The sequence below is a fragment of the Echeneis naucrates genome, chromosome 9 (genome assembly GCF_900963305.1).
Source record: "Echeneis naucrates chromosome 9, fEcheNa1.1, whole genome shotgun sequence".
Taxonomy (NCBI): Eukaryota; Metazoa; Chordata; class Actinopteri; order Carangiformes; family Echeneidae; genus Echeneis; species Echeneis naucrates.
This window is the reverse complement of record NC_042519.1, coordinates 1,132,422-1,160,207: the sequence shown is the minus strand read 5'-3', so window position 1 is coordinate 1,160,207 and position 27,786 is coordinate 1,132,422. Positions and strand designations below refer to the sequence as shown.

At 44.3% G+C, this 27,786-nt stretch overlaps 1 protein-coding gene across 2 annotated transcripts; it reads left to right on the top strand.

The window, feature by feature from the left end:
• Positions 1–24,036, top strand: tacr1a (tachykinin receptor 1a). 2 transcript variants are annotated; one of them, XM_029510329.1, is made up of 4 exons: positions 1–799; positions 18,647–18,841; positions 22,454–22,607; positions 23,836–24,036. In XM_029510329.1, exons 1-4 carry the CDS (start codon positions 396–398, stop codon positions 24,034–24,036), a joined length of 954 nt encoding a protein of 317 aa, XP_029366189.1. In that variant the 5' UTR covers positions 1–395. The 2 variants fall into 2 exon arrangements, with proteins under 2 accessions (XP_029366189.1, XP_029366190.1); XM_029510330.1 differs by lacking the exons at positions 18,647–18,841; positions 22,454–22,607; positions 23,836–24,036 and adding exons at positions 11,061–11,230; positions 11,313–11,374; positions 11,453–13,206.
• Positions 24,037–27,786: the final 3,750 nt, after the last annotated feature.

Here is a 27,786-nt window from a genome sequence, read left to right as displayed (position 1 = left end):
GACCTAAAACCGACCTGAGTCCGGGGTGAAAAGACCAGAGCTTGGGGAATACGGACCTGAGCCCGGGGAGAACAGACTAGAGCAGAGAGAAAACGGAGCTGAGCCCAGCAAGAGCGGACGCCTGGGGAGAAAAGGCATGAGTCCGGGAGAACAGACTAGAGCAGAGGGAGAACGGACTTGACCTCGTCCTCGTCTGTTTTCGTTTTTACGCACGATATCAGTTGGGTCAGTTGGACCACGACTGACTGTAGGGGGCATTTATGTTTCTGGGGCTCAGAGGTCCTGGTCTACAGATGGATATCCTCCTGTGAAGCCTCTGCAAAGCGCACTCACGTTAGCCGTGACAGCTAAACTTTCCCGCCGGTGTAAATAAGCGGCTCAGATCCGGATCCAGAATGGATCCTCTGTTCAGTTCCACCAAGGCGCCGAACTGGAACGGTAGCTATAACGACACCATCAACGGGACCATGCACTGGAACCAGTTCGTGCAGCCGGTGTGGAGGATAGTGCTCTGGGCGGTCGCCTACAGCTGCATAGTTGTGGTATCGGTGGCCGGAAACGTCACTGTCATCTGGATCATCATCGCGCACAAACGGATGCGGACGGTAACTAACTACTTCCTGCTAAACCTGGCGGTCGCCGAAGCCTCCATATTAGCTTTCAATACCGTCATCAACTTCACTTACGCGGTTCACAATGAGTGGTACTTCGGCCCAGTCTACTGCGGCTTCCACAACTTCTTGCCAATTGCCGCCGTGTTTGCCAGCATATACTCCATGACCGCCATCGCGGTAGACAGGTGAGCTGCTAGGGTTGTCAAGGCAGACATGATGATGAGGATGATTTTTGTTATTATTGAGGATGATGATGTAATGTCAACTGTATATATTGTGTGAGAGCTCTTTTGGATCCATAGGTAGGATTTATTTATTTATTTTTTCTTTTTTGGGGAGTTAAACATCCCCCATAACTCATGAAATTCGGACAGCAGAGACACAGAAATGTGTGCAATTGCGACATTTCATTGTTACATTGTTATCACTGCTTGCAGCTTTAATTAGAATTATTATTGTTGTTGATAAAATAAGAATAATCATAAACAAACATTGAAACAGCTACTAATTCAGAGGATGGAATACAGAGAAGGCTGCACTTCTCCTTGGTTGAAAACGTGAAACTTGTTGAATGATCTCATTCAACTGTGTATTGAACATGCAGGCCCCCCAGAATCCTCTAACTCCCACACATTCACTGCATGTGTCTCGACATCAGTCGGTCCAAACACTGTCCACTGTCATCCGTCCGTTTTTCTGAACTTCAGTGAGTGAGACAAATGAAAACACAACATGTTTGTGTAACCCTTTCTTTACCTTTACCATAGGCAGGGCCCTGTGTTCATTACTTTTATTTCCCCCTTGTGTTTTTTAATTAAGCCCTTTAAAATCAGTGACTCAAAATTAAACTCTTTTCCTTTTTACCTGGACTTCTTACCGTAAAGTATGAATTATAACTTCTAGATATCACAAACAACTTCTCTCACATTAGATACATTTATTAACTAAAACGAAAATAACGACCCTCTCAGAGGAGATACTTTCACAACTTTTAAATGAACTTTACTCTTTTAACAAATTTTATTTCAGTATAATGAAATATTTCCTGTGTTTTTAATTCAACCTATAACACACATATCTATGAAATGCCTTTTGTTTAACAGTGAAATATAATAGGTTAGACTAATGGGCCCACACACACACACTCTCACACAAGCCGGCAAAAATGTCAAATAAAGACAATAACCCCACGTTGCAGGCCTGTAGGAACTCGGGATCGTAGAGGCCAAAACAGGTAGCCGCTTCACTCTAGCCGAGCAAAACCAATGGCGAATACTCACAGTTTATAGCAGAGTTCGAGTCACAGTGTCTGTAGCGTGGCGGGAAGTGAATGACGAGCAGAAACACTAGCCGAGTTGAAGCAGTAGCCGAGCTGAAAACTCGCAGGTTGCATGCTCCAGATCCACCAACCAGGCAGACCAAACCGTCTCGCTCCCTCCACTAGTGGTCCTTTGCTGACATGAAGAAAAATGTCCTTTCTCCCTCGGGAAACAGACACGGCCGCAGGTGGACTCCTAAAGCTCCTCCCGAAGACGAACTTTTGCAGCTAGCAGGAGAAAAACCTTTTTTCCTCCGGCGCTTCACATGAACAATTGTCTCTCAGTTTTAGACTCTATTTTCTATAGCCTCACTGTTACGACAACTCCAAAACTTATATTTTTACAACTCTTTTTACATCCCGCTTCTTCTTTTTCTGCCGCTACCGCTCTCCTCCTGCTCTTCGTCTTCTTTTTTTTTTTTTTGTCCCGCCCCTTTTCCAATTACAACACAGCAAAATCACATGACTTTACAAACAGCCAATCATATTTAAAATAAAATAAACAAGGTAAGTTGTGCTCTCTCCCCCACAAGGTAACACACAGAAACACATGTATTTGCTCTGCAACCTATCTATTTAAAGTGATACACTCATTCTTCATATCAAACTCAACACCTCAAACAAAATACACTCATCTTGAAACACAATATGAACTTTTACCATCTCAAATTATTATTACAATAAAGCCAGGGGGTATTAAAACAACCTAGGGCTACATCCTCCCCCATTTAAACGTCTGAATGTCCTCATTAGACTTATCAACCATACTTTTAAATACTAGAATTATGTGTATGACTTCCAAAATGGATTTTAGGAGTAGTGTGGAAAAGTTACGTGTAGTGTTCCAATTAGTTTATGTATCAAAGCTAATTTGAATCACCATGCCTTTATAAGTTATAGTCACAGGTCTGTCTGTAGGCTCTCCAAGTCGGTCATAGCTGAGGCGTAGAACAGGTTTCACCTCTCTTCTAGCACGGAAGTCAAGGGAGGAATCAACACTCACAGCCGAGGTGCTAGGTACAGGGACGTCTCCCTCTCCTAGCTCTGTGTCCACCACAGAGTCTCGGAGTGAAGGTGAACATTCTCTCAATTGCTCTGTTGCTTCCTGAGATTCAACTACAGTGTCCTCCTCTGCAGGTAACTCATGAATACTGGAATCAGCACTAACAGCAGTGTCTTGTGAGACTACAACATCTCTTTGCTCAAATTCCAGACCTTGCGTCCCCAGGCAGTTATCAAGCGTCCACTGGGGCAAGTAATATCCTTCTTCTCCTTCAGACTCTGAATTCCAGTCCTCTGGACTGAGAGGCTCTGATCTTTGTGTCTGACTTTCACTGTCCTTACTTGCTTTCTGTGCCCGAGTCACTGGTTTACTCATTTGTGCTTTCCTCTCGGGTAGAGTGGACATCCTCACTAAGTAACCAATAGGCAGCAAGTGGTCTCTATGCATAGTCTTCACAATGCCTGTCCCCCTCTCTGGTTTTACACGATACACAGGGAGATTGGGTAACTGGGCCAGGACTACATAGGGGAGTGAATTCCATCTGTCCTGCAGCTTGTGTTTTCCGGTGATGCCAAGATTCCGAACCAGAACTCGATCACCTTTCTCCAGGATCTGATTTCTGACTCTCATATCATACAGTCTCTTATTTCGTTCATGGTTTTTGGAAGCTGCATCAACTGCTAGCTGGTAAGCTTTCCTTAGTTCTTCTCTCATGTTAGCCACATAGTGGTGATGCTGTAGACCATCAACATCCTCTGATCCAACACCAAAGCACAAGTCGACTGGAAGTCTGGCCTCTCTGCCATACATTAGAAAATAGGGCGAGTACCCTGTGGCGTCATTTCTTGTGCTGTTATAAGCATGCACTAGCAAGCTTACATGTTGGCTCCATTTTGACTTCTTGGCTGGATCAAGGGTCCCTAGCATGGACAATAAAGTTCGATTGAATCTTTCAGGCTGAGGGTCACCCTGAGGATGATATGGCGAGGTTCTTGATTTGCGGATGCCAAGCATAGTTAAGAGCTCTTTTATGACCTTACTCTCGAAATCCCGACCTTGATCGGAGTGGATGCGAGCTGGCAGTCCATAGTGTACAAAGAACTTTTCAACAAGGACTTTTGCTACAGTTAGAGCTTTCTGATCTTTTGTAGGAAATGCCTGAGCATACCTAGTGTAATGATCAGTGACGACCAGCACATTTGCTATGCCCTTGGAATCAGGCTCGATGGCAAGAAAGTCCATACAGAGCAAATCTAAAGGACCAGTACTTGTAATTTGCTGTAAAGGGGCAGCTCTTTTTGGGATTGACTTCCTTGCTACACACCTTCCACAGTTCTGGATGTACATGGCAATGTCCGAGGCCATTTTAGGCCAATAAAAACGGTCCTTGATAAGCTCTGTGGTTCGCTCCATGCCGAGATGACCAATGTCATCATGCATGGCCCTAAAAACCATAGGTCGGTATTGCGCAGGCAAAACCAGCTGGCTCACATCTTTTCCTAATGATCTTTTAATGACTCTAAATAAGAGGCCACGCTTTAACTTGAGTTTAGCGCCTTCTCTTAACATCAGAGAAACATTGGAGTTTGAATGTTTTGAGGATAGAACATCTGTGCCCTTCTCGATTTGCACCTTTACCACACTAATGTCCGGGTCTGAGTTCTGCGCCGCTATCAGCTCTTTGATGGACAGCTGTTCAAGCGGACTTATTTCTATTTGAGTGAGGTAGGCATAGGTATCCGGAATGGCTTCAGGGGAAACACCCAGCTGGTCAACACATCTAATGGTGTGCTCGTATGTGTCACTCACATTAACCAGACGACAAAGAGCTTTGACTCCCGAAGGTGGGATATCTACCCATCCATCCTCGGTCTCCCGCTGATGTCTTGAGAGCAAGTCAGCATCAATATTTTCACGACCCGGCTTGTACTGAACACTGAAGTTATAAGTGGAGAGATCAGCTAGCCACCGGTATCCCACAGCATTAAGCCTGGCGGTTGTCAATACATAAGTGAGCGGATTATTATCTGTGCGTACTGTGAATTGGGCCCCATACAAGTAGTCATGAAACTTATTGACTATTGCCCATTTCAATGCTAGATATTCTAGCTGATGAATAGGATAGTTGCGCTCAGATGGGCTCAATTTGCGGCTGGCGAAGGCAACTGGGCGTAGCCCTTCCGGATATTCTTGGTTCAGCACTGCCCCAAGCCCGTTTAGACTTGCATCGACATGCAGAACGTAGGGCTTGGTTGGATCTGCAAAAGCCAGGACTGGTGCGTTTGTAAGTTTCTCAATGATTAGGTGGAAAGCATCATCACACTCAGAGTTCCAGCGTTCTTTGAACGGCTCAGAAACTCTGAAATAGTTTTTCTGGTTGATATCTTTCTTTTTTTGTTGCGTGGGGGGGTATCCTTTGGTTAGTTCTGTAAGTGGGCGGACTATTGCAGAGTAATTCTGAATGAACCGTCGATAGTATCCACAGAAACCCAGAAAGGACTGTAGGGACTTAAGGTCCGCTGGTTTTTTCCACTGGGTGACTGCGCATACCTTCTCAGGATCTGTCGCCACACCAGAGGCAGAGACTATGTGTCCTAAAAACTTAACCTGGGGTTGGCAAAGGAGGCACTTGTCAATGGAAAGCTTGAGACCAAATTCCTCCAACCGATCCAGGACCTTGAGGAGGCGTTCCTCATGCTCCTCCAGTGTTTTTCCAAACACTATGAGGTCATCAAGGTACACAAGAACCTGCATCAGGTTCATGTCCCCAACAGCTTTCTCCATTAACCTCTGGAAGGTTGCTGGAGCACCCGTGATACCTTGAGGCATTCTCTCAAACTGGAAAAAACCCAGGGGACAAAGGAAAGCTGTTTTTTCCTTGTCTTCTTCAGCCATTTCCACCTGGTAGTAACCGCTTCTCAAATCCAGCACAGAGAACCATTTGCTCCCTGTTAGACAGTCAAGCACATCATCTATACGCGGCATAGTGTACTGGTCTGGAATGGTTCGTGAATTCAACAGTCGATAGTCAATGCACATTCTCACCTTGCCATTCTTTTTTCGTACAATGACAATAGGAGATGCATACGGACTACGTGATTCTTGGATTATGCCGGCGGCCAGGAGTTCTTGTAGATGACATCGAACATCCTCAATGTCACCTGGCGCAATTCTGCGAGATCTCTCTCTGAATGGACGAGGATCTCTTAATCGAATGCTATGTGTGACACCTTTTGCTAGACCCACATCCCACTCCTCCAGCGAGAAGACATTAACTCTTTCCGCAAGCTTTGTGGCCAACCGAGTCTTATATGCTTCAGGGATGGGTGACTCTCCAAAACTGAAAAGCTTGGGGTCAATGGACTTTGTGTGAGTCGAGTTCTTCTTTAATTCAGTGACACTGTCCACAAGGTACACTTGAGCAAGCACCGTTCCAGAGGGGAGAGTTGTCTCTTTTTCAGTTTCATTCCTCAGCAGTAATGAGAAACCATTGACGTCCATGGCAGAAGGTGGCAGCACAACCGGCGGCACTAGCACACCGTTGGGAAGGCCTGTTGTTTCATCAGCCTCCACCATGAGAATACTCTTTCCCATAGGATGATACTGCTCCACTTTGCATGTGGCATAGTGCACACCCCCGGGTGGGATTGTGAGAGGTCCAGGTCCTTGCCACTTGACTTGACCAACAACGCCCGCTGAGGAGGTTAAAGATGATGGGGGCTTTTCTGTTGGGAGAGTGTTTATTCTCAGAGTGTGCACACAGCCTTGGTCAATTTCATCACAATGTTTTTGTAAGGCACGTAATTTCTTACAGTTGGTGCCAATAATGACAGGAACTGGATCGGGGCTCTGTGGATCTGGGCATATTAAAGCCAACACGGAGACCTTCTCTTCCACTCCCCTAGATTTAAGGGGGAGCTCCAGCTCAACTGCCACATAACCTTTGTAGGGGTAATTGTCATTACTCAAACCCCATATAGCGAGGTTTGTGAGTGGCTGGATGGGGACATGGGAGAGGAACTGGGAATACCAGCTCTCAAATATGATTGTGACTCTAGAGCCACTATCTAAGAGGACTCTGCTTGGTTGTCCCTCAATTTTCACTGTAGTCATCTGAGCTGGACCAACCAGCCCTTCTGGTAAGCCACTCAATTGAGAAGTGTCAACTGAACCTTTCCTGATTGAAACAACCTCCTTGGCTTCAGCTGAACCTTTCGGTGTCCCTTTTTCCTCCTTACTTTTACGAAGAGCACTGAGTAATTTCTGAATTACTTTGGAGTGGTTCTCAGGAGCCATGCAGCGTGTGGCAATGTGACCATCTCCTCCACATCTATAGCAAAAGTAGCTTTCTGAGTCTTTTGTTGCATTAGGTTTTTCTGCTCTGCTGGCTCTCCCATTTTTGTGTTTAGGATCAGCTGTCCCTGAACTGTGAGACACAGACAATACAGTCAACTGGTGTTGCAACTGTTGCACCTGCTGCCTTAACATCTGCACCTCTCCAGAGTCGGTTTTGGAGTCTGCAGCTTTCTTATTTGAGTGTGACTTTAACTCAGTGGATGCCTCTTGCTGCTTGTTCCTTAACCCACCAAGTTCAGCACGTAGCTCTTTGACTTCTGCTTTTAGGGTTTGGATGTCAGTAGCTTTGGGTGTCATTTCTTCACAGGTTTTTACCTGTCTTACTGTGGTGTTTAGCTTGCGTCGTGCAATCTCATATTCTTCCTCCTCACGAATCTCACTTAGTAGCTTTAAGAATGTGGGGGGTTTCTCTTTCCGTTCTCTCAGTCTCAGATTTAATAGCATTATATCTGATTCTGTAGTACCTCTGATGACTTGGTCAATGCGTGCGCGGTCTGCTCTCTGGGGAAGAAGACCTCCTTTTTGTACTACTTTTGTCAGTGAGCGTTCAAGCCTTCTCAGAAAGTCTGACAACTTTTCACTTGGCTGCTGATACATGCTCCTGAAAGCAAAGTACAAATCTTCACCAGACTCAGGTGTTCCAAAAGCACTTTCTAAAGCCTCAATACAGCATTCTGGACCAAAATCTGGGTCGTTTAGCCGAACAGCCTGAATTATTTCCAAAGCCGGTCCCTTTAAGCTCTCAACAATCCTCTTTCGTTTCTCCCTAGCTGAGCAGTCGCACTCCTCAATCATCAGGCGGGCTTGTTCAAGCCAGTGATCAAGACTCTCCTCACCAGCAGGTGTAGGAAGGTTACCAGAGAACATCCGAAGGCGTCGAAATGCATTGTTCTCATTTGTTGGCTTCATGGTCTTTCCAAGCAGGTCTCCTACAGCTCGGATGATAGATTCCGGTGAATTCTCATTTGGAGACTCTGGAGGTATCAAAGCATGAATATCCTTTAGATTTTTTCCCTGAGATGCCATTAGTTTGTTGAGTTTGTCTAGGAAATCATCATCAGGGCTCTCAGGTGCAGTAAAGAGAGTGACTTTCCATGAACCTCCATTTTCTGGTTTCAAATAGGGAGGTATGCTGTCGGGCTTTATATATTCACTGCATTCACAGAGCACTAGGCTGGTGCCTGTCTTCGTGTCACTTAGTTTGTCTTTCACTCTCACTCTTCCGAAAGCCTTCACCATTAGAGCAGCACCTTCAATAGCTGCTTTGTCAGCGTCATTAGGCACATCATGTAATACAAAAGCATGGTTTGAATCTAAGCCTGCATCACTGCACCAGCTACTAAACTCAGATGCCAGCTGGGTATCAACAGGAGCGCTCATTGTCAATATTACTTATGTTTATTCTTTCTAGTCAGAAAAATACTACTTTAAAGGGCAAAAATTACAGGGAAATATCCCAGCGGTGCCTCCATTTTATGTAACCCTTTCTTTACCTTTACCATAGGCAGGGCCCTGTGTTCATTACTTTTATTTCCCCCTTGTGTTTTTTAATTAAGCCCTTTAAAATCAGTGACTCAAAATTAAACTCTTTTCCTTTTTACCTGGACTTCTTACCGTAAAGTATGAATTATAACTTCTAGATATCACAAACAACTTCTCTCACATTAGATACATTTATTAACTAAAACGAAAATAACGACCCTCTCAGAGGAGATACTTTCACAACTTTTAAATGAACTTTACTCTTTTAACAAATTTTATTTCAGTATAATGAAATATTTCCTGTGTTTTTAATTCAACCTATAACACACATATCTATGAAATGCCTTTTGTTTAACAGTGAAATATAATAGGTTAGACTAATGGGCCCACACACACACACTCTCACACAAGCCGGCAAAAATGTCAAATAAAGACAATAACCCCACGTTGCAGGCCTGTAGGAACTCGGGATCGTAGAGGCCAAAACAGGTAGCCGCTTCACTCTAGCCGAGCAAAACCAATGGCGAATACTCACAGTTTATAGCAGAGTTCGAGTCACAGTGTCTGTAGCGTGGCGGGAAGTGAATGACGAGCAGAAACACTAGCCGAGTTGAAGCAGTAGCCGAGCTGAAAACTCGCAGGTTGCATGCTCCAGATCCACCAACCAGGCAGACCAAACCGTCTCGCTCCCTCCACTAGTGGTCCTTTGCTGACATGAAGAAAAATGTCCTTTCTCCCTCGGGAAACAGACACGGCCGCAGGTGGACTCCTAAAGCTCCTCCCGAAGACGAACTTTTGCAGCTAGCAGGAGAAAAACCTTTTTTCCTCCGGCGCTTCACATGAACAATTGTCTCTCAGTTTTAGACTCTATTTTCTATAGCCTCACTGTTACGACAACTCCAAAACTTATATTTTTACAACTCTTTTTACATCCCGCTTCTTCTTTTTCTGCCGCTACCGCTCTCCTCCTGCTCTTCGTCTTCTTTTTTTTTTTTTTGTCCCGCCCCTTTTCCAATTACAACACAGCAAAATCACATGACTTTACAAACAGCCAATCATATTTAAAATAAAATAAACAAGGTAAGTTGTGCTCTCTCCCCCACAAGGTAACACACAGAAACACATGTATTTGCTCTGCAACCTATCTATTTAAAGTGATACACTCATTCTTCATATCAAACTCAACACCTCAAACAAAATACACTCATCTTGAAACACAATATGAACTTTTACCATCTCAAATTATTATTACAATAAAGCCAGGGGGTATTAAAACAACCTAGGGCTACATTTGTAAATTTTGTGTGTGTGTGTGTGTGTGTGTGTGTCTGATTGTATATCTGTGTCCATGTGTGCTGACTAATTGTGTGGCTTCTGAACCATTGAGCATAATTGTGCTGTATGTTGCTCTATGTAATATTCTCCAAGTCAACAATAAAAACAACAACAGCCTCCCATAGGCCACGGAAGCAGAACAAGTAAACTTGGGATTAAATCAGCCACCAGACCTGGGTAGGTAACTTCCTTTTTCAACTCTCCAGCCTCTTCATATCTCACTGATGCATAATGATTGGATACGTATTTCACGCCTGTAATCTGTCTCTGCTGCCCCTATCACCTAACCAGCCTCTGCTGCCTTTACTCCTTATGTTGACCCTGCTGCCAACTGACCCACTTGCCAGCTGATAGTCCTATCCAGAGAATCAGGTTCTGATGCTGCAATATGATTTACACAGAAATGTGTGTGTGTGTCTCTCTCTCTGTGTCTGTGTGTTGGGAGGATGCAGTACCATAAAGATGTAATAAGATTGTGCTGGAGTTCCGTCCCCCTGCCCTGAGGATGCTGGCACATCATGGTTCAGAGCCAGACTCTTGTCTGGTGCTGAGTCCATGTTGCTGTGACTGAAGCTTTAATGATTCTTCTCTATTAGCTGATAAAAATGAAGCGATGCAGGTAAAAATGGGTCCAACAGTGAAACAAGGGACCAGTAGACCAGGGGGGCATTCCAGGAAGGAGGTTCAACCAACTCTGAGTCTATCCCTAAACTCTGAATTGACTTACTCTGAGATGAGAAACTCTGAGTATCCGGTTCCAGAACAGCTGATCTGAGTTGGGCCGATCAATTCTGAGTATGTTCACATTGAGTTGCACACATGCACAACCTCTATTAAAAGTCATCATCAATGGAGCCCCTATACCATGAGTCACCATGACAACCAAGCGCAAGTGATCCAGTTATTTCACCCCACCCCAGAGATTAATATTTGAGTTCTGTTGAGCCAACAGAAAGAAGGCAGAGGCCCGAAAAACGGGTGGAGGGCTGCTACCACCATCTCTGACAGAGGCTGAGGAGCTGGCCCTTAGCCAAATCAGGGAACGACAAGTGGCTGAGGGCATCCCTGGGGTAAGCTCATCTGAGCCTGTCACCCCCCAGGACACAAGTGCCTACATCAGATGTAAGTATATACTTGTGTCTTTTAAAAAATAAAACATATATATAACAATTCTTATATATAAAATATCCACCCTCCCCAACAGTTGTGGATGGTGTCATCTGCATCGTTCAGCCTCCGACTGAAACAATTGAACACTCGGCAGCTGTAAGTATTCCAGACACAGATCTTGCTTCAGATAGCTGTTCGAAGTATTCTGAAACAGTATCTTTTCCTGCATCACAGGAGGAAGAAGAAGAGGAGAATGATGACGATGAAGAAACACTGTCTGTTGCCACAGGGAGAGATGCAGAGAGGCTGTCTGAAGTGTGTCTTAATATTATGCATAGCTACTGGCAGTGCTCTACCCATTCACATTCCTTTACATTCTTGAATGGAACTCAGAGTTTGACATGTACTCTGAGGTGATGATCACAGATCATGGACAAACTACTAGCACATTCTTGTCCTTCAACAAAACATGTCTAGACATCACTAGGAGGGTCAATCAACTTCTACAGCGCAACTTGACTCCACATGCCTTATCACGTGCAGATCTGTTGCTCAGACTACACTCCCTGTAGATCTGGGAATCATGTACAGAGCCAGGCCACTTGGCTTCTACGTTTGTAATGATGTAGGCTGCATCACATATGATCTTTACAGTGCAGAGAATGATATGAGTTACAGTTTATTGTCATTTATATGTTTCCATTTAGGCTACATAATTTCTAAGATGGTAGGTCATGTACCTGGACGTAGATGCAGTGAAAGGATTTACTGGATTTACATAGGATTTACATAGTCCCCTTCATTGTCTGCAGGCTTAGTAATAGGAATTTCTGTCCCATTCAAGCATCCAGTCACATTTGGAAGCCCTGCAAAATGGCAGCTAATTAAGCTACTGAACCAACTCTGAGGTTGCAGCAAAATATTATTTAAAATAATGGAAGATATTATTTATAAATCAGTCACCTGCAATTCCTCTTTGATGGTTCTTACAAGTTTGTGTCCCGTGAACACCACCATCATTGGTAACAGCCGTTTCAGTGCAATAGGTTTCGTTCGTACAGATACTGCTCTGTAAACGCCAGGACATCTAATCTTGGTCAGAAGATTCTCTCGCCACGTAAAGCGTTTTGAATAAGTTGGGCTTTGACATCAGTCGGATTCGGAATAAATGGGCAATCCATGTCTAACAGCTGTCTTTGTGTGGGAGGAGACAGGTAGAAACTCAGGGTTTCTTAATGAAAACCTGCCAGTGAGCAAGTTCACAGAGTCTGTTACCATGGTGATAGACTCAGAGTTTCAGATACCCCTCTTTCTGGAACCGATAACTCAGAGTGTACCTCATCTCAGGGTTAACATACTCAGAGTTTCCAAATAACCCACTTTCTGGAATACCCCTCAGGTGACTAGGTACCAGGATAGAGTCTGAGACCAATTGGGGGAGACACTGCAGGTAATATACAGGCTCAGACAGACAAAGGAAATGAGAACTTAAGACAAAGTGTCCTGATGGACTGGACCAATTCACTGTCACTATAGTGGACTGGAAAAACTCATTGCTTGACTTTAGTGTTCTGGACTGACTCACTGCCAGGTTCTAGTGGTGCTAGCTGGGATCTCAGCCAGTTGAATGGTCTAAAAGTTATTTTTATTTTATCAGTACTAATAGAGTAGGCACGATTTCAGGAAATGTGCTTATTTAAAGTCCTGAAGGCAAATCATGTTAATTTTTGGCGTACAGTGTTTTTAGGGTTTTGCAAGAGTGCTGAATTTAAAACTGCTGTATGCCAGCCTCAAAAATCCCATAATGCCTCAAAATGCAGAAATCCAATATGGCTGCTGCCAGGTCAAAATCTAATTATCACTTATCTTTTTGACGATATACAAGGTAAATACCTGAATGTAAAGTGCCTTTTTAGGTTTTCACATATAGGGAATTCAATGCCATGCTCAGATTTAAGATCAAGACCACAGAAGATGCTTGAAATCGGTGTACATGGTTAAAATTGTTGTCTTGGATAATGAATAATTCAAGAACAAAAGAAGACCATGAAGCAGGTTGACAGTATTCTGAAGAATTTATTTGAAATAAATTTGAAATACAAGGTTGATTACAATATTTTAACTGTTTGTTACTTATTTCTCTGAATTTTAACTACTTATTTTATTATTGAAGAAAATGCTAACTTATATGTTTAAAACAGCAGATTTGTCTACTACTGGAATATTTCATTTTTATTTTAGTATTAGCCTATTGTTTTGATGTCCAGTGTGCTATTATGAATTGTTTACCCACACATACCCACCCCCCAAAAAAACAAACAAAAAAAAAAAAAGCACCACCAACCGCCAAGAAGAGGAATAACAGCGATAACAGGTAAATTATCATAGAACATTAGCCTACCAAAAAATCTCTTGTCTCCTCTCTACAGGCTGACCATGAAGAAGCTGACACACGTCTGATTTTATGCAGCTTACAAGCTCACATGGAAGTAATTGATGTGTCAACCCGAGATACAGATGCATTCCTTCTGCTTCTGGTGCACTATGAGAAAATGAAATCTGAATATCGCTCCAAAGTATTTGCCATTGCATGAGATTCAGAAGTTGCTATCTGCTGATCAGTTACAAACTTTACTTAATTTCCATGCTGTCACTGGTTGTGATAGTGTTTCTCAGTTTAGTGGCCACAGCAGGAATACAGCCTGGCAGGTGTTCCTCAGTCATCATACTGATCTTCTTAGCCTTGGGAAGGGCCCTATAACAGAAGAGATATTGAGGTCAACTGAGGTGTTCATCTGTAAGAACTATGGTGTGCCGGAGGTTGGCACTTGTAATAAAGCAAGAGTCAAGTTGTTCTGTATTGGTCATTCACAAGAGACTCTATCATCAACCTCTGATGCAGCAAAACTCCACATCATGCGTGTTCATTATCAAACCACTGTCTGGAATCAAGCTTACATGTCACACCCTGATATCTCCTCCAATGACCAAAATTGGATGGATGAATTTGGAAGACCAGTTTGTGCTGCAACTACTATCTCTGCCACCCATTCCAAAAGCTTGTAAGGAGATCATCTCCTGTGGTTGCCTTAAGGGGTGTCTCAGCCAACGCTGCAGTTGTAGAAAAGTGGCATGCAATTATGCAGCTGCAGAAAACTTGGCAACTCCTGCCAGAACACTGGAGAGGAGGAGGAGGAGGAGGAGGATGATTTGGAATAAATATAGCCTATGTGTGCATATCTAGCCTACTACTCCACACCATGGACTTCATAGACATTGAATAGTAGCCAGGCTGAAAGAGAGCCATAGCTAAGTTGAACCAGTGATCCCCTTAGCTCTAAGCAGTAATGATTTTATTCGTTTTTTTTTCAGACAAAATTCTCACGATCAGAGAAAGAATTTATCAGCTCTTGCCTACGTTAGATAAAAATCCCCTTCTGAAGACGGCAACTGCTGAATCAGCTGCGGCGCCTCTTTTACATCTGGAATCATTCTCACCTCTAAATCTCTCAGAGCTAGCTTCTATAGTTTCATCATCCAGACCGTCAACCTGTCTATTAGACCCAGTACCAACTAGCCTCTTTAAAGAGATCTTTTATGTAATTGAGCCGTTTATTCTAGATTTGGTTAATCTGACTTTATTTCTGGGTTATGTACCTCAGGCACTTAAGACTGCGGTCATCAAACCCCAGCTTAAAAAGCCTAATCTTGATCCAGATGTTTTGGCAAACTATAGACCCATATCGAACCTTCCATTTATTTCTAAAATCATTGAGAAAGCTGTAGCAAAACAACTACACGAGCATCTGGATGGGAACAGTTTGTTTGAAGAGTTTCAGTCAGGATTTAGAGCCCATCATAGCACAGAAACAGCGCTGGTTAAAGTCTCCAATGACATTCTAATGGCCTCAGACAATGGATCAGCCTCCATACTTCTCCTTCTAGATCTTAGTGCTGCATTTGACACCACAGATCATAATATTTTACTACAGAGACTGGAACATGAAATTGGAATTAAAGGAACTGCACTAAAGTGGTTCAAATCCTACTTATCAGATAGACATCAGTTTGTTCATGTAAACAACAGCTCCTCCTCATGTACTGTAGTCAGTCATGGAGTCCCGCAGGGTTCGGTACTTGGACCAATCCTCTTTACGCTTTATCTGCTTCCTCTAGGCAACATTATCAGGAAACACAGCATCAATTTCCACTGCTACGCAGACGATACTCAGCTGTACCTATCAATTAAGCCAAATGAAGTCAGTCAGATAGTCAGACTGCAGGCATGTCTTGAAGACATAAAAGTCTGGATGACTGGAAATTTTTTACTTCTCAACTCTGACAAAACAGAAGTTATTGTACTCGGTCCTAAGCACCTCAGAAAAATACTATCTAATCATCTCATCAGTTTGGACGGCATTACTTTGGCCTCCAGCTCCACTGTAAGAAACCTTGGAGTAATTTTTGACCAGGACATGTCCTTTGTCCCTCACATAAAACAAGTTAGTTGGGCAGCTTTCTTCCACCTGAGAAACATTAGGAAAATCAGAAACATCCTCTCTCAGGATGATGCAGAAAAACTAGTCCATGCATTTGTAACTTCTAGGCTGGACTACTGTAACTCATTACTATCTGCATGTCCAAACAAATCTCTAAAAGGCCTTCAGTTAATTCAGAACGCTGCTGCACGAATATTAACAGGAACTAGGAAAAGAGATCACATCTCTCCCGTGTTAGCTGCTCTTCATTGGCTGCCAGTAAAATATAGAGTAGAATTCAAAATCCTTCTTTTAACGTATAAAGCTCTTAATGGCCAAGCTCCATCGTATCTCAGAGAGCTCATAGTTCCTTACTGTCCTAGCAGGCCACTCCGCTCTCTAGATGGAGGTTTACTTGTGGTTCCTAGAGTCTCCAAGAGTAAATCTGGAGGCAGATCGTTCAGTTATCAGGCTCCTCTTCTATGGAACCAACTCCCAGCATCGGTCCGGGGGGCGGACTCTTTAGTAACTTTCAAGACCAGGCTTAAAACTTTCCTGTATGACAGAGCGTACAGTTAAAAAGTCCTCTACTCTTTAGGTATGCTGCTATAGGCCTAGGCTGCTGGGGGAAGGACTGAGCTTCTCTCTCTCTCTCTCTCTCTCTCTCTCTCTCTCTCTCGCTCTCTGTCTCTCCCTGTCACCCTCTCTCCCTCTTTCTCTCTAACTCCCTCCTTGCATGCGCTGATAAAAACCATCCTTCTTAAAAAAAAAAAAAACACAGTTTCACCCAGTTCTAAGCATTTATACTGCATTTACTAACCATGTTCTGCCAAAGTCTCTGTCTCTCCCAGTTCCTCTCCTCTCTCTCCCTGTCCTCATCCTGCAGGTGGTGACTCATCTCCATCCCATGTTCCTGCAACACCTGCTGGTCCCATATAGCATGAATTCTGTATTACAGCTCAACTCCATGAACTTCATGCAACAACATGTTCCTGCCTACACCCCCCCCCCCTCCAATGCCTGCCTGCCTGTCTCTCTCTCTCTCTCTCTCTCTCTCAACCCAACCGGTCGAGGCAGATGGCCGCCCCCCCTGAGCCTGTTCTGCTCGAGGTTTCTGCCTCTTAAAGGAAGTTTTTCCTTGCCACTGTTGCCAAGTGCTTGCTCATCGGGGGATCTGTTGGGTCTCTTTAAATAAATTTATAAAGAGTTTGGTCTAGACCTGCTCTATATGTAAAGTGCCTTGATGTAACTTTGTTATGATTTGGCGCTATACAAATAAATCTGATTTGATTTGATTTGATTTAGATAGATTACAAAACAAATAGCTCAAATTCAGATAAATAAGTAATAAATAGTTATAATATTGTAATCAACCTTGTATTTCAAATTTATTTCAAGTAACTTCTCCAGAATACCGTCAACCTGTTCCATGGTCTTCTTTTGTTCATGAATTGTTCATTATCTGAGACCGAGCATTTTCTGTGGTCTTGATCTTAAATCTGAGCATGGCATTGAATTCCCCAAATTTGAAAACCAATAAAAGCACATTACATTCAGGTATTTATTTTGTACCATCAAAAGATAAGTGATTAATTTGATTTTGACCTGGCGGTTGCGGCCATGTTGGATTTCTCCATTTTGAGGGATTATGGGACATTTTTGAGGCTGGCATACAGACGATTTGAATTCAGCACCCTTGAAAACCCCTAAAAACATTGTATGCCAAAAATTAACATGATTTGCCTTCGGGGTTTATCTTTTTGGAAAATTGACCCTGACTGTAAAGTTTAAAGCTAAAGCTACCCCCCACCCCCAGTCTGCTCCTGTTTGCCAGATCTCAGCCATACCCAGACCGAAGCAATGCCACATGTCAACCAAGATGAGACTTCCAAAAAAAGCAGAACTTGCCCACATCTGGACCACAGTAGAGGTCAACATAGCTAATGCTGTGTAGCAGAACATGAGCACAAGTGAGAAGATGATGAGGTCATGCCTCAGACCATGACCTCAGAGTCCAGACACCTGCTGATGTTCAGGCAGGGTTCACGTGCTCAGACCTCTGTCCAGGTGTGTGTTCGGTCCCCGGTGACTCATCACCATGGGGATGGGGCTGTTCTAGCCCAGGCACAATTCTCCTCTCGACGGGCTGCTGGGACATCTCCCCTCATCTCTGATGTAATTAGTCCATTTAGCAGATACATTTGGCTCAATAGTGGGATTTCATCTTTAAACGCTTCGGCTCATGAAGAACTTTTACTGGAGAACTAGTAAACACAGTAGACACTAATATCTGAGTTCAAGCCCTAGGTGATCAATGTCTGTGACAAACCATGTCACTGGACTTAATTTTCCCTGAGAGGATGCAGACAGGGATTCAAATCAGCACATTCACTCCATATTCACTTTCTCAAGTGGCTCACTGTCACTGGTCTGGATCAGTCTCAGTCAGGTGAAGGGTATTGCCAAAAAGTCTGGCTGCTCCTCTGATTAAAGAGGAACCAGGCGAACAGTCTCTATCTGTGCTGAGGATGAAATGAGAATTTATCAAATCTGACTGCAGTAATTTTACATTTTTACACCCGTTTCACACTTCACTTTCACAGCCTCTAAACCCTGGAGAAGGAGATGGAGACATGATAACTTAATCTCAGTTGGCTTCAGAGCTGCATCACATGATCACATTGTGATTGTTGTGATTGATGTGATTTCAGTTTCAGTTAGAGTGGCCCAGTGGTTAGCATTGTCACCTCACAGCAAGAAGGTTTAGCATTTGATCCCTTGGGCTCTCCCTGTGTGGATTGTTTATGCTGCCCTTGTTCCTTTGGCGCTCCCTCCACAAATATTCAGTGTTGAGTATGAACTGGTTTGCATGACCCTTAAATTATCCTCATTATCTCATTATCTGTCAGATCATATGACTGTAGTACTCATCATCTTCTTCTGCCTGCAGGTACATGGCAATCATCCACCCGCTGCAGCAGCGCATGTCATCCACAGAGACTAAGTTGGTGGTGGGGGTGATCTGGGTCCTGGCCTTGCTCCTGGCCTTTCCCCAGTACTACTACTCCAACACAGTCCAGCTGCCCAGCCGGGTGGTGTGTTACATTGACTGGCCTGAGTATAACATGTGCGACTTCAAAAAGATGTGAGTGTATGGAGCAGATTCAGTCAATGCACTGTCGGCAGGGGTTTTAAAACAACCCTCTTGTATCTGAAGTTGGCCATGACTCCTGATATACTCAGTATTTTTTTGTTGAAGTGGCTTTATATCTGCGATTCTCACTCAGCTCAGCTTTTGACACTCATGTTAGCTAGATAATACCAGTCAGCTGCTGACGCCCACTGAAGCTCAACAGGAGGAGGATGAGTTTATGTATTGATCCAAACTTTTGCTGATTCATGCAAATTGACTATGATTCAGAGTAAAAGTCTGCTCCTCAGCTTTTTAATCAATGGCAAATATTAGTTCACTCAGTTGATCTTCCAGTTTTTGCCTTTGGTCCTTTTTGTGATTCATCTACTTTGTCTAAAGACTTGCAGTGTCTCTTTAAAACCACTCAGATATCACAGACCTTTTAAATCTAATGGTAAAAGCTGAACTGAACACAGGAAGTCTGTGTCCAGTCCAGTGTCCAGGGAAGGAAAGCTGAGCTGCAGATTTCAGGCTGGTTGTGAAACTGGTTGACTGTCACCTTTCCTCCAGATATCGCCTTTCCTCAGCTGCTAAAATAGACCCAGAGGCCTTTCATATCACACCAGAGGCTGAACATGTGAATCATTTGAACAGTGTGTGTTTACGCTGCTTTGAGGGGGAAGACAGTACCCATTATTTGCTCTCACCCTGGTGTCCAATCACAGAGGAGAGAGATGTATTATTGTGTAGCACCTCATGTTAATCTTGATCCGGTGCACTCTGGCACATGTTGAGCTGCTTCAGGAAACAGAATCCCTGCAGCCAGCAGCTGATTTATTCAGACTTAAACTTCTTCAATTTTGTCTATTTGTCTTTGTGTAATTGCAATGACACAGACACAAATGGAGACACACGCGCAGGTCCTGACTCTGGACATCTAAAGGTCCTGGTGCTGAGCTTCTCAGCTGACCTTATAGTCCGTTGTTTGTTTGTTTCTGTCCTGCTTGGTGACCGATCCAAACCAGACAGTGATACAAGTGCAGAGAACAGATTGGATGATGGCAGGATAGAAGACCAGCAGCTTCCGAGGCAGGTTGAACTTTTTCTGCTGACGCAGAAAGTACAACCTCTGCTGGATCTTCTTCCTGACAGAGTCTATGTCGGAGGTCCACTTCAGGTCCCAGGAGACTGTGGTTCCCAGGAACTTAAATAAGTCCACACTAAACACTGTTCTGTTGAGAATCCACTGTCATCTCCACAGTCTTGAGCAGATTAAGCTCCAGATGGTTCTGACCACACCAGCCTGTCCACCTCATGCCTGTAGGCAGACTTATCACTGTCCTGGAGGCCGATGACCGTTGTGTTGTTTGCAAACTTTAGAACATTCACAGACAGGTCAACCGAGGTGCAATCGTTGGTGTAGAGGGAGAAGAGCAGTGGGGAAAGAACACACCCCTGGGGGGCGCCAGCGCTGATGGGAGGGATGTTGGACAAGATGCATCCCAGCCTCACCTGCTGTCTCCTGTCGGTGAAGAAGTTGTAAATCCACTGACAGGTGAAGGGTGACACGATTGGCTGGGTGAATTTATCTTTGAGGATTCCCGGGATGATGGTGTTGAACGCTGAGTTGAAGTCCACAAACAGGATCTGTGCATATGTCCTTGGGTAGTCAAGGTGTTGGAGAAAGAAATGCAGTCCCATGTATGGGGGGGGGGTCTGTTGGTTCTCTTTAAATAACTTTGTTTGGTCTAGATCTGCTCTTTATGTAAAGTGCCTTGATGTAACTTTGTTATGATTTGGCGCTATCTGAATAGTTCTGATTTGATTTGATCAAAGGGGAGACGGTGGGCAAGGTGCTCAGGTACAGCACAGCTGTTGGGAGTTGTGAATGGGGTGGGGGGATTGGATCCTATAGTTGGTCATGTCCACAGTCAACACGTTTACATGCACAGTTAAGTAAGGAGTGAAAATTTGCCATGTCGATGTCGATGATTTGTTGAAATCATGTAGCGTCTGCTACATTAGGTGGGGATTTGCACTCTTTCGGCTTGTGGGTAATGGGCCACTACTGATTGATCCATGACATCACACACCACAACAGAGGTGGAAAAAAAGGCCAGTGAGCTAGCAAGTTAGTCTCTGTATCTGTCCAAAAATGTGTTTTATCTGGAGACTTTTCCATGTTCAACTGCTACACGTTGAACATGGCGGTGGTAGGTGAAAGCTTTGCACAAAACTTAGGCACATGGACAGATCACCTCCTCCGACTCCAGTCTGACTGTCCACATACATGCAGCAGTAGATCGACTTTCATTTGCATTATCTGGTTTTGGTCTGCACACACAAGTCCTCACAGAAACTGATGTACAATGTCACAGTGTCAGTCAGTTCGTTCAGGTCCATCACTGCAGCTTCAGGCACTCCAATCAGTGCAGTCAAAGCAGGCCTGTAACTCCAGTTTTGACTCAGCAGTCCATCTCTTCACTGTGCTCACTACAGGCTTTGCAGATTTTAACTTCAGCCTGTAGGTAGGGATGAGATGTACCATGCAGCGGTAGAAGTCCTTCAGTACAGTGTAGCAGTGGTCCAAATTGTTAGCATTGCTTGTGGGACACTTAATGTGCTTCCTTGGTTGAGGTTCGTGTATGTGTGTGTGTGTGAGGGCACTCACACATAAGCACACCAACACACAGTAGATACTAGCTATCGGTATAGAGACACAGCAGGGCTATGAGGATCAAGGTGAGGAAAGACCACCTGAGGGAGCCATACACCTATGGCCCCAGGGCGTGCCGCCCAAGAGAGACCCCAACCTGGATGGACCAGGGTAGACTCCATACAAGGTACGGAGCCCCCCAGTCCTCCATGCCTGGATGACCTCCAGGGCAAACCATGGGCAGACCAGACACACCTCTCAGTGCAGATGGCTCCCACGAGGCAACACTGGAGCTAAAGAAGAGACTAAAAACAAGGCATGCTAAAAGAATTAAGGAGTACAAGAAATCAATTAAAAGCTAAACTAATAAGTTGAGTCTTGACCCTGCTTTTAAAAGCATCAAGAATCTCTTCGGTCCTGATGTTCTCTGGCATGCTGTTCCATAGTTTAGGGTCGTAAGGGCTGAATGCAGCCTCCTCTTGGGTTTTAGCTCTAACTTTTGGAGCAATTAAAGGGCGGTGCCAGAGGACCTCATTTACAAACAAATAATAGTCTTAAAATCCATCCTGAAACACACAGGGAGCCAATGCAGCAACTTTAAAACTGGTGTTATGTGCTTCTGCCCTTGTCAGTACATGTGCAGCTGGGTTCTGGAGTGATGGCAGATTAGAGATTGTCTTTTTTGGGAGACCAGAGAGCAGGGAATTGCAGTAGTCCAAATATGAGAGAGATAAAAACTCAAAAGCTTGAGAGAGAAATGGGCGGACTCTATCTATCTATAAACCTATCTTTATAACAGTTTTAATATGTGGAATAAAATTAAGCTCAGACTTGAAAATGATGCCCAGATCCCGTAGATCCTTTCACTTCAGATCTAGACATGTGACCACCAAGATATTAAACAGGTGACTGTTTGTGCGTGTGTGTGTGTGTGTGTGTGTGTGTGAGAGAGTGTTTTGTTGTTGTAGGTACTACGTGTGTGTGGCCATCCTGATCTACTTCCTGCCTCTCCTGGTGATGGGTTGTGCTTACCTGGTGGTGGGTCTAACTTTGTGGGCCAGTGAGATCCCTGGAGATTCATCTGATCGCTACAAGGAGCAGCTGAATGCCAAACGAAAGATAGTGACCTTTAACAACACCACAGAGTCACATCCCCAAACAGAGAAGGCTTTGCTTTCCACCACTGAAGCCCCACCCCTCTGCTTTTACCCTCCAGCTTCTGGTGGTTTTTCCAGACCACTGATTGTCTCTTCATCTTCTGTTTTCACCTTTGTCTCTCCTCCTCATCCTCCTTTCCTGGCCTTTCAGTCACCCCTCAAGGTTCAAGTGTCTTGAAAAACTGTCCTGGTGAAGGAAACCATCCAAATCACCCATGATGTTGTGTCTTCCTGTCTCTTTATCTGTCGTCAACTTGTGTCCTGTTATGACTGAGGTGTCTTCACTGCTCCTCCCTCTTTTGGATGAGTCTATTATTCCGAATCTTTTGACCCTCTGTGTCTCTTTGTGTCTAACTCGGGATCCTCTTAACCACATGCACCTGGTCCTCCAGACTGATTTCTGACCAGTTTTTGTGTGTTTTAGGTAGACAGGACTCCAGCTCAGCTCCATCTAATCAGGCAGCCTAATTGGTCTGTCTCACCTTTTAACTTTTACCTCAGTCAGTTAGTGATAACGGCCACTGTCGGTCTGACACTGGCTAGTGTCTGATGGCTTGCTGCTTGTTCTCTCCCTTCGCTCTGCCACGGTCTCCTTGGTTTTTGTGTATTGGGAGCACGGGGCTGGTGCCTCAGCCCTCATCCCTGCAGCCCTTCCTGACAGGCACTTTGCAAGCGCCAGCCCATGTGGGCATTATTTGGGTGGGTTTCTTTACCTGGGGGGGTGCCTCTGGCTCGTCTGGTGGGTTTTGGGGTGTGTTGAGGTGGTGGTGGTAGTGCGTGGTTGCAGTGGCTCTCAGGGTTTGGTGCCTTTTATAGTCCTGCACACAGGATGGCAGGCCAGGGAAACCCTGTCCTCCCTGCCTCACAAGGTCAAGACGAAAGATCCGTGTACAAGGTAAAGACTAAAAGTGCTTAAATTTCATAAAAAGTCAGCACACCTAGTGGTGTTAAACAATCATGACAAATTGCAGACAAAATAAATAAAGGGAAAAGCTTAACACTGATCCCATCTGCTGTAACACGCGATGTGATGGATGGTTCCCTGTGCAGGTCAGGTACATATGTGATGTGCATTATAATAAGGGCTCCTACATGTGATACTGACTGAGGGGTCAGGGTCCAATCCAGAGCTAATCAACAGGTAGGCATTGAGAAAAAAGACAGAGACAGTAATGCTACCATGTGCCCAACAGGTGGTAAAGATGATGATCGTGGTGGTGTGTACCTTCGCCATCTGCTGGCTGCCCTACCACATCTACTTCCTGCTGCACCAGTTCTTTCCTGACATGTTTGAGGAGCAGTTCATCCAGCAGGTTTACCTGGCCATAATGTGGCTGGCCATGAGCTCCACCATGTACAATCCTATTATCTACTGCTGCCTCAATGACCGGTGAGTACCCACCCCGCTTGGCGTCATACACTCAGCGCCAACCCTAAAATATGAATACATGGTCTCACACTGCTGTTCAAGTCGTCTGCAGGACGTGGGACCAGAAGGGCTAAAATGCTGGTGATGTAAGCCCTTGTCTTTGGAAAGTCTGATCATGTCCAATCGCCTTCCTTCATTAACAGCTGTTAACTTGAACTTTGATGTTTTAAAACTTTTGTGTCTCTGAAGATATGTGTCATTATAAGATGGAGAGCAGCAAAGGATGAATTCAAGCATTCGTTCATTTATCCATCTTCTACCGCTTATCTGTTGCTGGGTTGCTGGAGCCAATCCCAATCCCAGCCAATCCCAGCTCAAATCTCTTCAGGTTTCTGCTGTGATGAATCCTCCAGGTTGATCTGCTCTTTTTCTCCTGCAGGTTTCGTGCTGGGTTCAAACAGGCCTTCAGCTGCTGCTTTTGTGTCCCCCAGGGCTCATATGAAGGCCTGGAGCTTAAGTCAACCCGCTACCTTCAGACCAAGACCAGTGTTTACAAGGCTAGCTGGATGGAGACCACTGTGTCCACTGTCTTCCAGATTGAGGAGGAACTTGAGCAGTCCAGGGTTGAGGCAGTGGGCCATGGGCCGGGTGAGGCTGCCATCGTTGGCAGGGCCATATAGCTCCTCACTGGACCTGGCCTCCCATGGGTCATTGTCACAGAGTGTCCCTCTGACACTGTCAGAGATGTCCAGTTTCTACTACAGTAACAACCTGCAGCAGAGTTCCCCTGGGAGGGTCTTGGACTGAATTTGGATCAGCTGGGCCATTCACCGACAGCTGTCAGTCACAATGTGCTCTCCAGCCTTGTTCTCATCAACACTCTCAACTATGTTAACGAGAGAATCACTGACATGATGCCAGCTGGGCCTTTTGTGGCAGGGCTGACATGCAGTGGAAATAGATTTTTTGTGGAGGGGGGGTTAAGTTAATTTTCATGGCAAAAAGGGACTTTGCAATTAATTGAAATTCATATACTCCCCCGACAGTAGTCTGATGATAAACTCCCTTAATTCCCAAAGATTATTGTAGGACAGGAGACACATAATATCTCTGAGGGAAAGCATTAATATTTAATAAGTTTTTCCTTGCCACTGTCACCAAGTGCTTGCTCATCGGGGGATCCGTTGGGTCTCTTTAGATTATTTCATAAAGAGTGGTCTAGACCTGCTCTATATGTAAAGCGCCTAGATGTAACTTTGTTAGTATTTGGTGCTATACAAATCAATCTAATTTGATTTGATTTGAGTTGACAGGCAAGGATTGATTTTACAGCAGGGACAGATTACAGAGATGGTGATACTGAAAGATAAATAGCAAGACAGTAATTTCCAGGTCATACAAATTTGGCCAATTTTTTTCATTTCCCGAGCATAAATGTGAAAGTATGAAAAACTAACTGTTATTAATTTCTTGGTATCAGATTCATAAACTATAACTAATTTTATATAACTAAAATGTGTTTTACTATTTTCTGATTTTGTATTCTCATTGAATATGAAAAGAAGGAACGATAGACAGGGTGTTAATGATCAGATTTCAGGCTCCTTGTCAATCAGTGCCAGTGAGCATGAGGACTCAATGAAAAAAATTGGCCAAATTTGTATGACCTGGAAATGACTGTCTTGCTATTCTTGACAAGCTCCATCATGGCTGGCTTTATCATGTTAGCAGTAAATAAATGTGCAACCATGTAAAACGGGAATCTCTGCATGTGGGTTGGCAGTTTCAAAAAAGTCTTTGTGTCAATCAGTATCAGGTTCAGGCATAATGACTCAACAGAGCAGACTCAACGTGAGGTAAAGGTTCATGTCATTTATTTGGAAAAGGTAGGTACACGGTGAGGCAATCAGACAAGCCAATCTGTTGTGGCCAGTGTCCTCTTTTATGTTATGTGTTGGGGTGGCAGCCTTAAAAAGAGGGGCACTGGGTGTCTGGACAGGTTGGTTAGGAAAGCTGTCTCTGTGGTTGGTGTTTAACTGGACAAGTTGACAATGGCCACAGAGAAAAGGACTCTGAATAAAATGCTGATCATCATGGACAATGACCGGCATCCACTACACGACACATTCTCAAAGCAGAGAACCACGATCAGTGGAAAACTTCTGTCTCCGTCATGCTCTACAGACAGACTAAGGAGGCCCATTGGCACCATCCTGTCATGCTCTCCTCCCCCTCCTTCCTCCTCCTTGGCTCTCCTGCACACCTGCAAATAATCAGGCTCATCAACTCCACCGCTTCCTGTGCTTTAAAAGACTGGCTGTTTCATCCATTCATCACCAGTTCATCAGTTCATCTCAGTTGGTAGACTTGGATTTACTCTGTTTTTCCCTGTTTGCAGTGCCTTGCCTTTTGCCCAGCCCTTTCCAGGCCAGCCCCAGCAAGTGTGCCTGCAACGCCAGCTCCTGCCTTGACTTTCTTCGGCAGAATTGTATTTTTGTTTCTCTTTGTGCCTTTTTTCCAGTTTACTGGCCATTTTGAGTTTTGTATCTTAGCCTTAGTTCACCCTCGTGCCCACAGATTCTGGCCGCTTTGAGTTCATCTGTCCCTTGCGTTGTTCTAGACATAAACCCAGTCATTCTCGAATGAGTTGGTCGGAGTATTTTTTGAATCCCCCGTACTCTCCTCGCACATTACCCATCCATCTAATCCTAACCTTAACCATATTCTGAGAACCAGACCCTGAAACCCAGACCTATAGAACCAGACTCTGAGCTCCTTGCTGTAAAAGATGTGGATTAATTAAATGAATTTCTGTCATTTAAATTAATTATTAAATAACAAAGTCAATGTTCATTTTACACAAATTTTAAATAAACAAAGATAGTAAATTAGATGATTAGATGACAACAGAGTGTCCGTGGGGGCAGTCACTTCCTTTCTCTTCCCCTCATTTTCAGAGGAAGAAGAGGAGAGGAGAGGGGAAGAAAAGAGAAGAGGAAGAAGATGTTGAAGGAGGAGGTCTCATCAGTGAATCAGGGAGTTTGATCAAGTGGATGCTACTTTCATCTTTATATTACTAAGGCTGGTCCAGAGCAAGTCCAGGTCTTCCTGGAAACAGTATTCTCTGATAACTGTGGCCTCTTTCAGAAGGATTTCATTGGATTTCAAACTGTTGACTTGGCTCCAAATCTGCTCAATCTCAATCCAGTCCAGCATCTGTAGGATGGCTAGGAGGCTCCACCTCATAACTTCCAGAACATCTGTGCTAATGTCTTTGTCCAGATCTCAAGGCTTAACTTCTGTGGTCTTTAGGTGTCCAGACCGCCAGGGTCAGGGCCTGCAGAATATGAGACAGATGGTTCATAATGTGGTCTCTTTAACAACACCACACAAGAGATTGCTTAAGAACTTCTCTATGTAAAGTGCCTTGCTGTGACCTCAGACCTTTGTTTTGACTCTGCCTTTGCCTAGCACACATAGAGACAGAGGGTCAGTCCCAATTCACGCCTTACCCCTAAATTTTCCGCATTCCCGTGAGGGTAGTGGTGTCCCAATTCCTTTTTTCATGTAGGGGTAGTGGGCATAACAAGGGGTAGGGACAATTAATCTAGTCCTTCAGATCGAGGGTTTTCCGATACTGACTTCCTAAAGAAGAACTAGTGAAAATTTCCCAGAATGCTTTATGTCATCATTTGCATACTGAATCAAACAACAATGGCAACTCCCAGAGAGCGAGAGGATGTGGTGAAGTCGGAGAAGAAAAACACAAAAAATT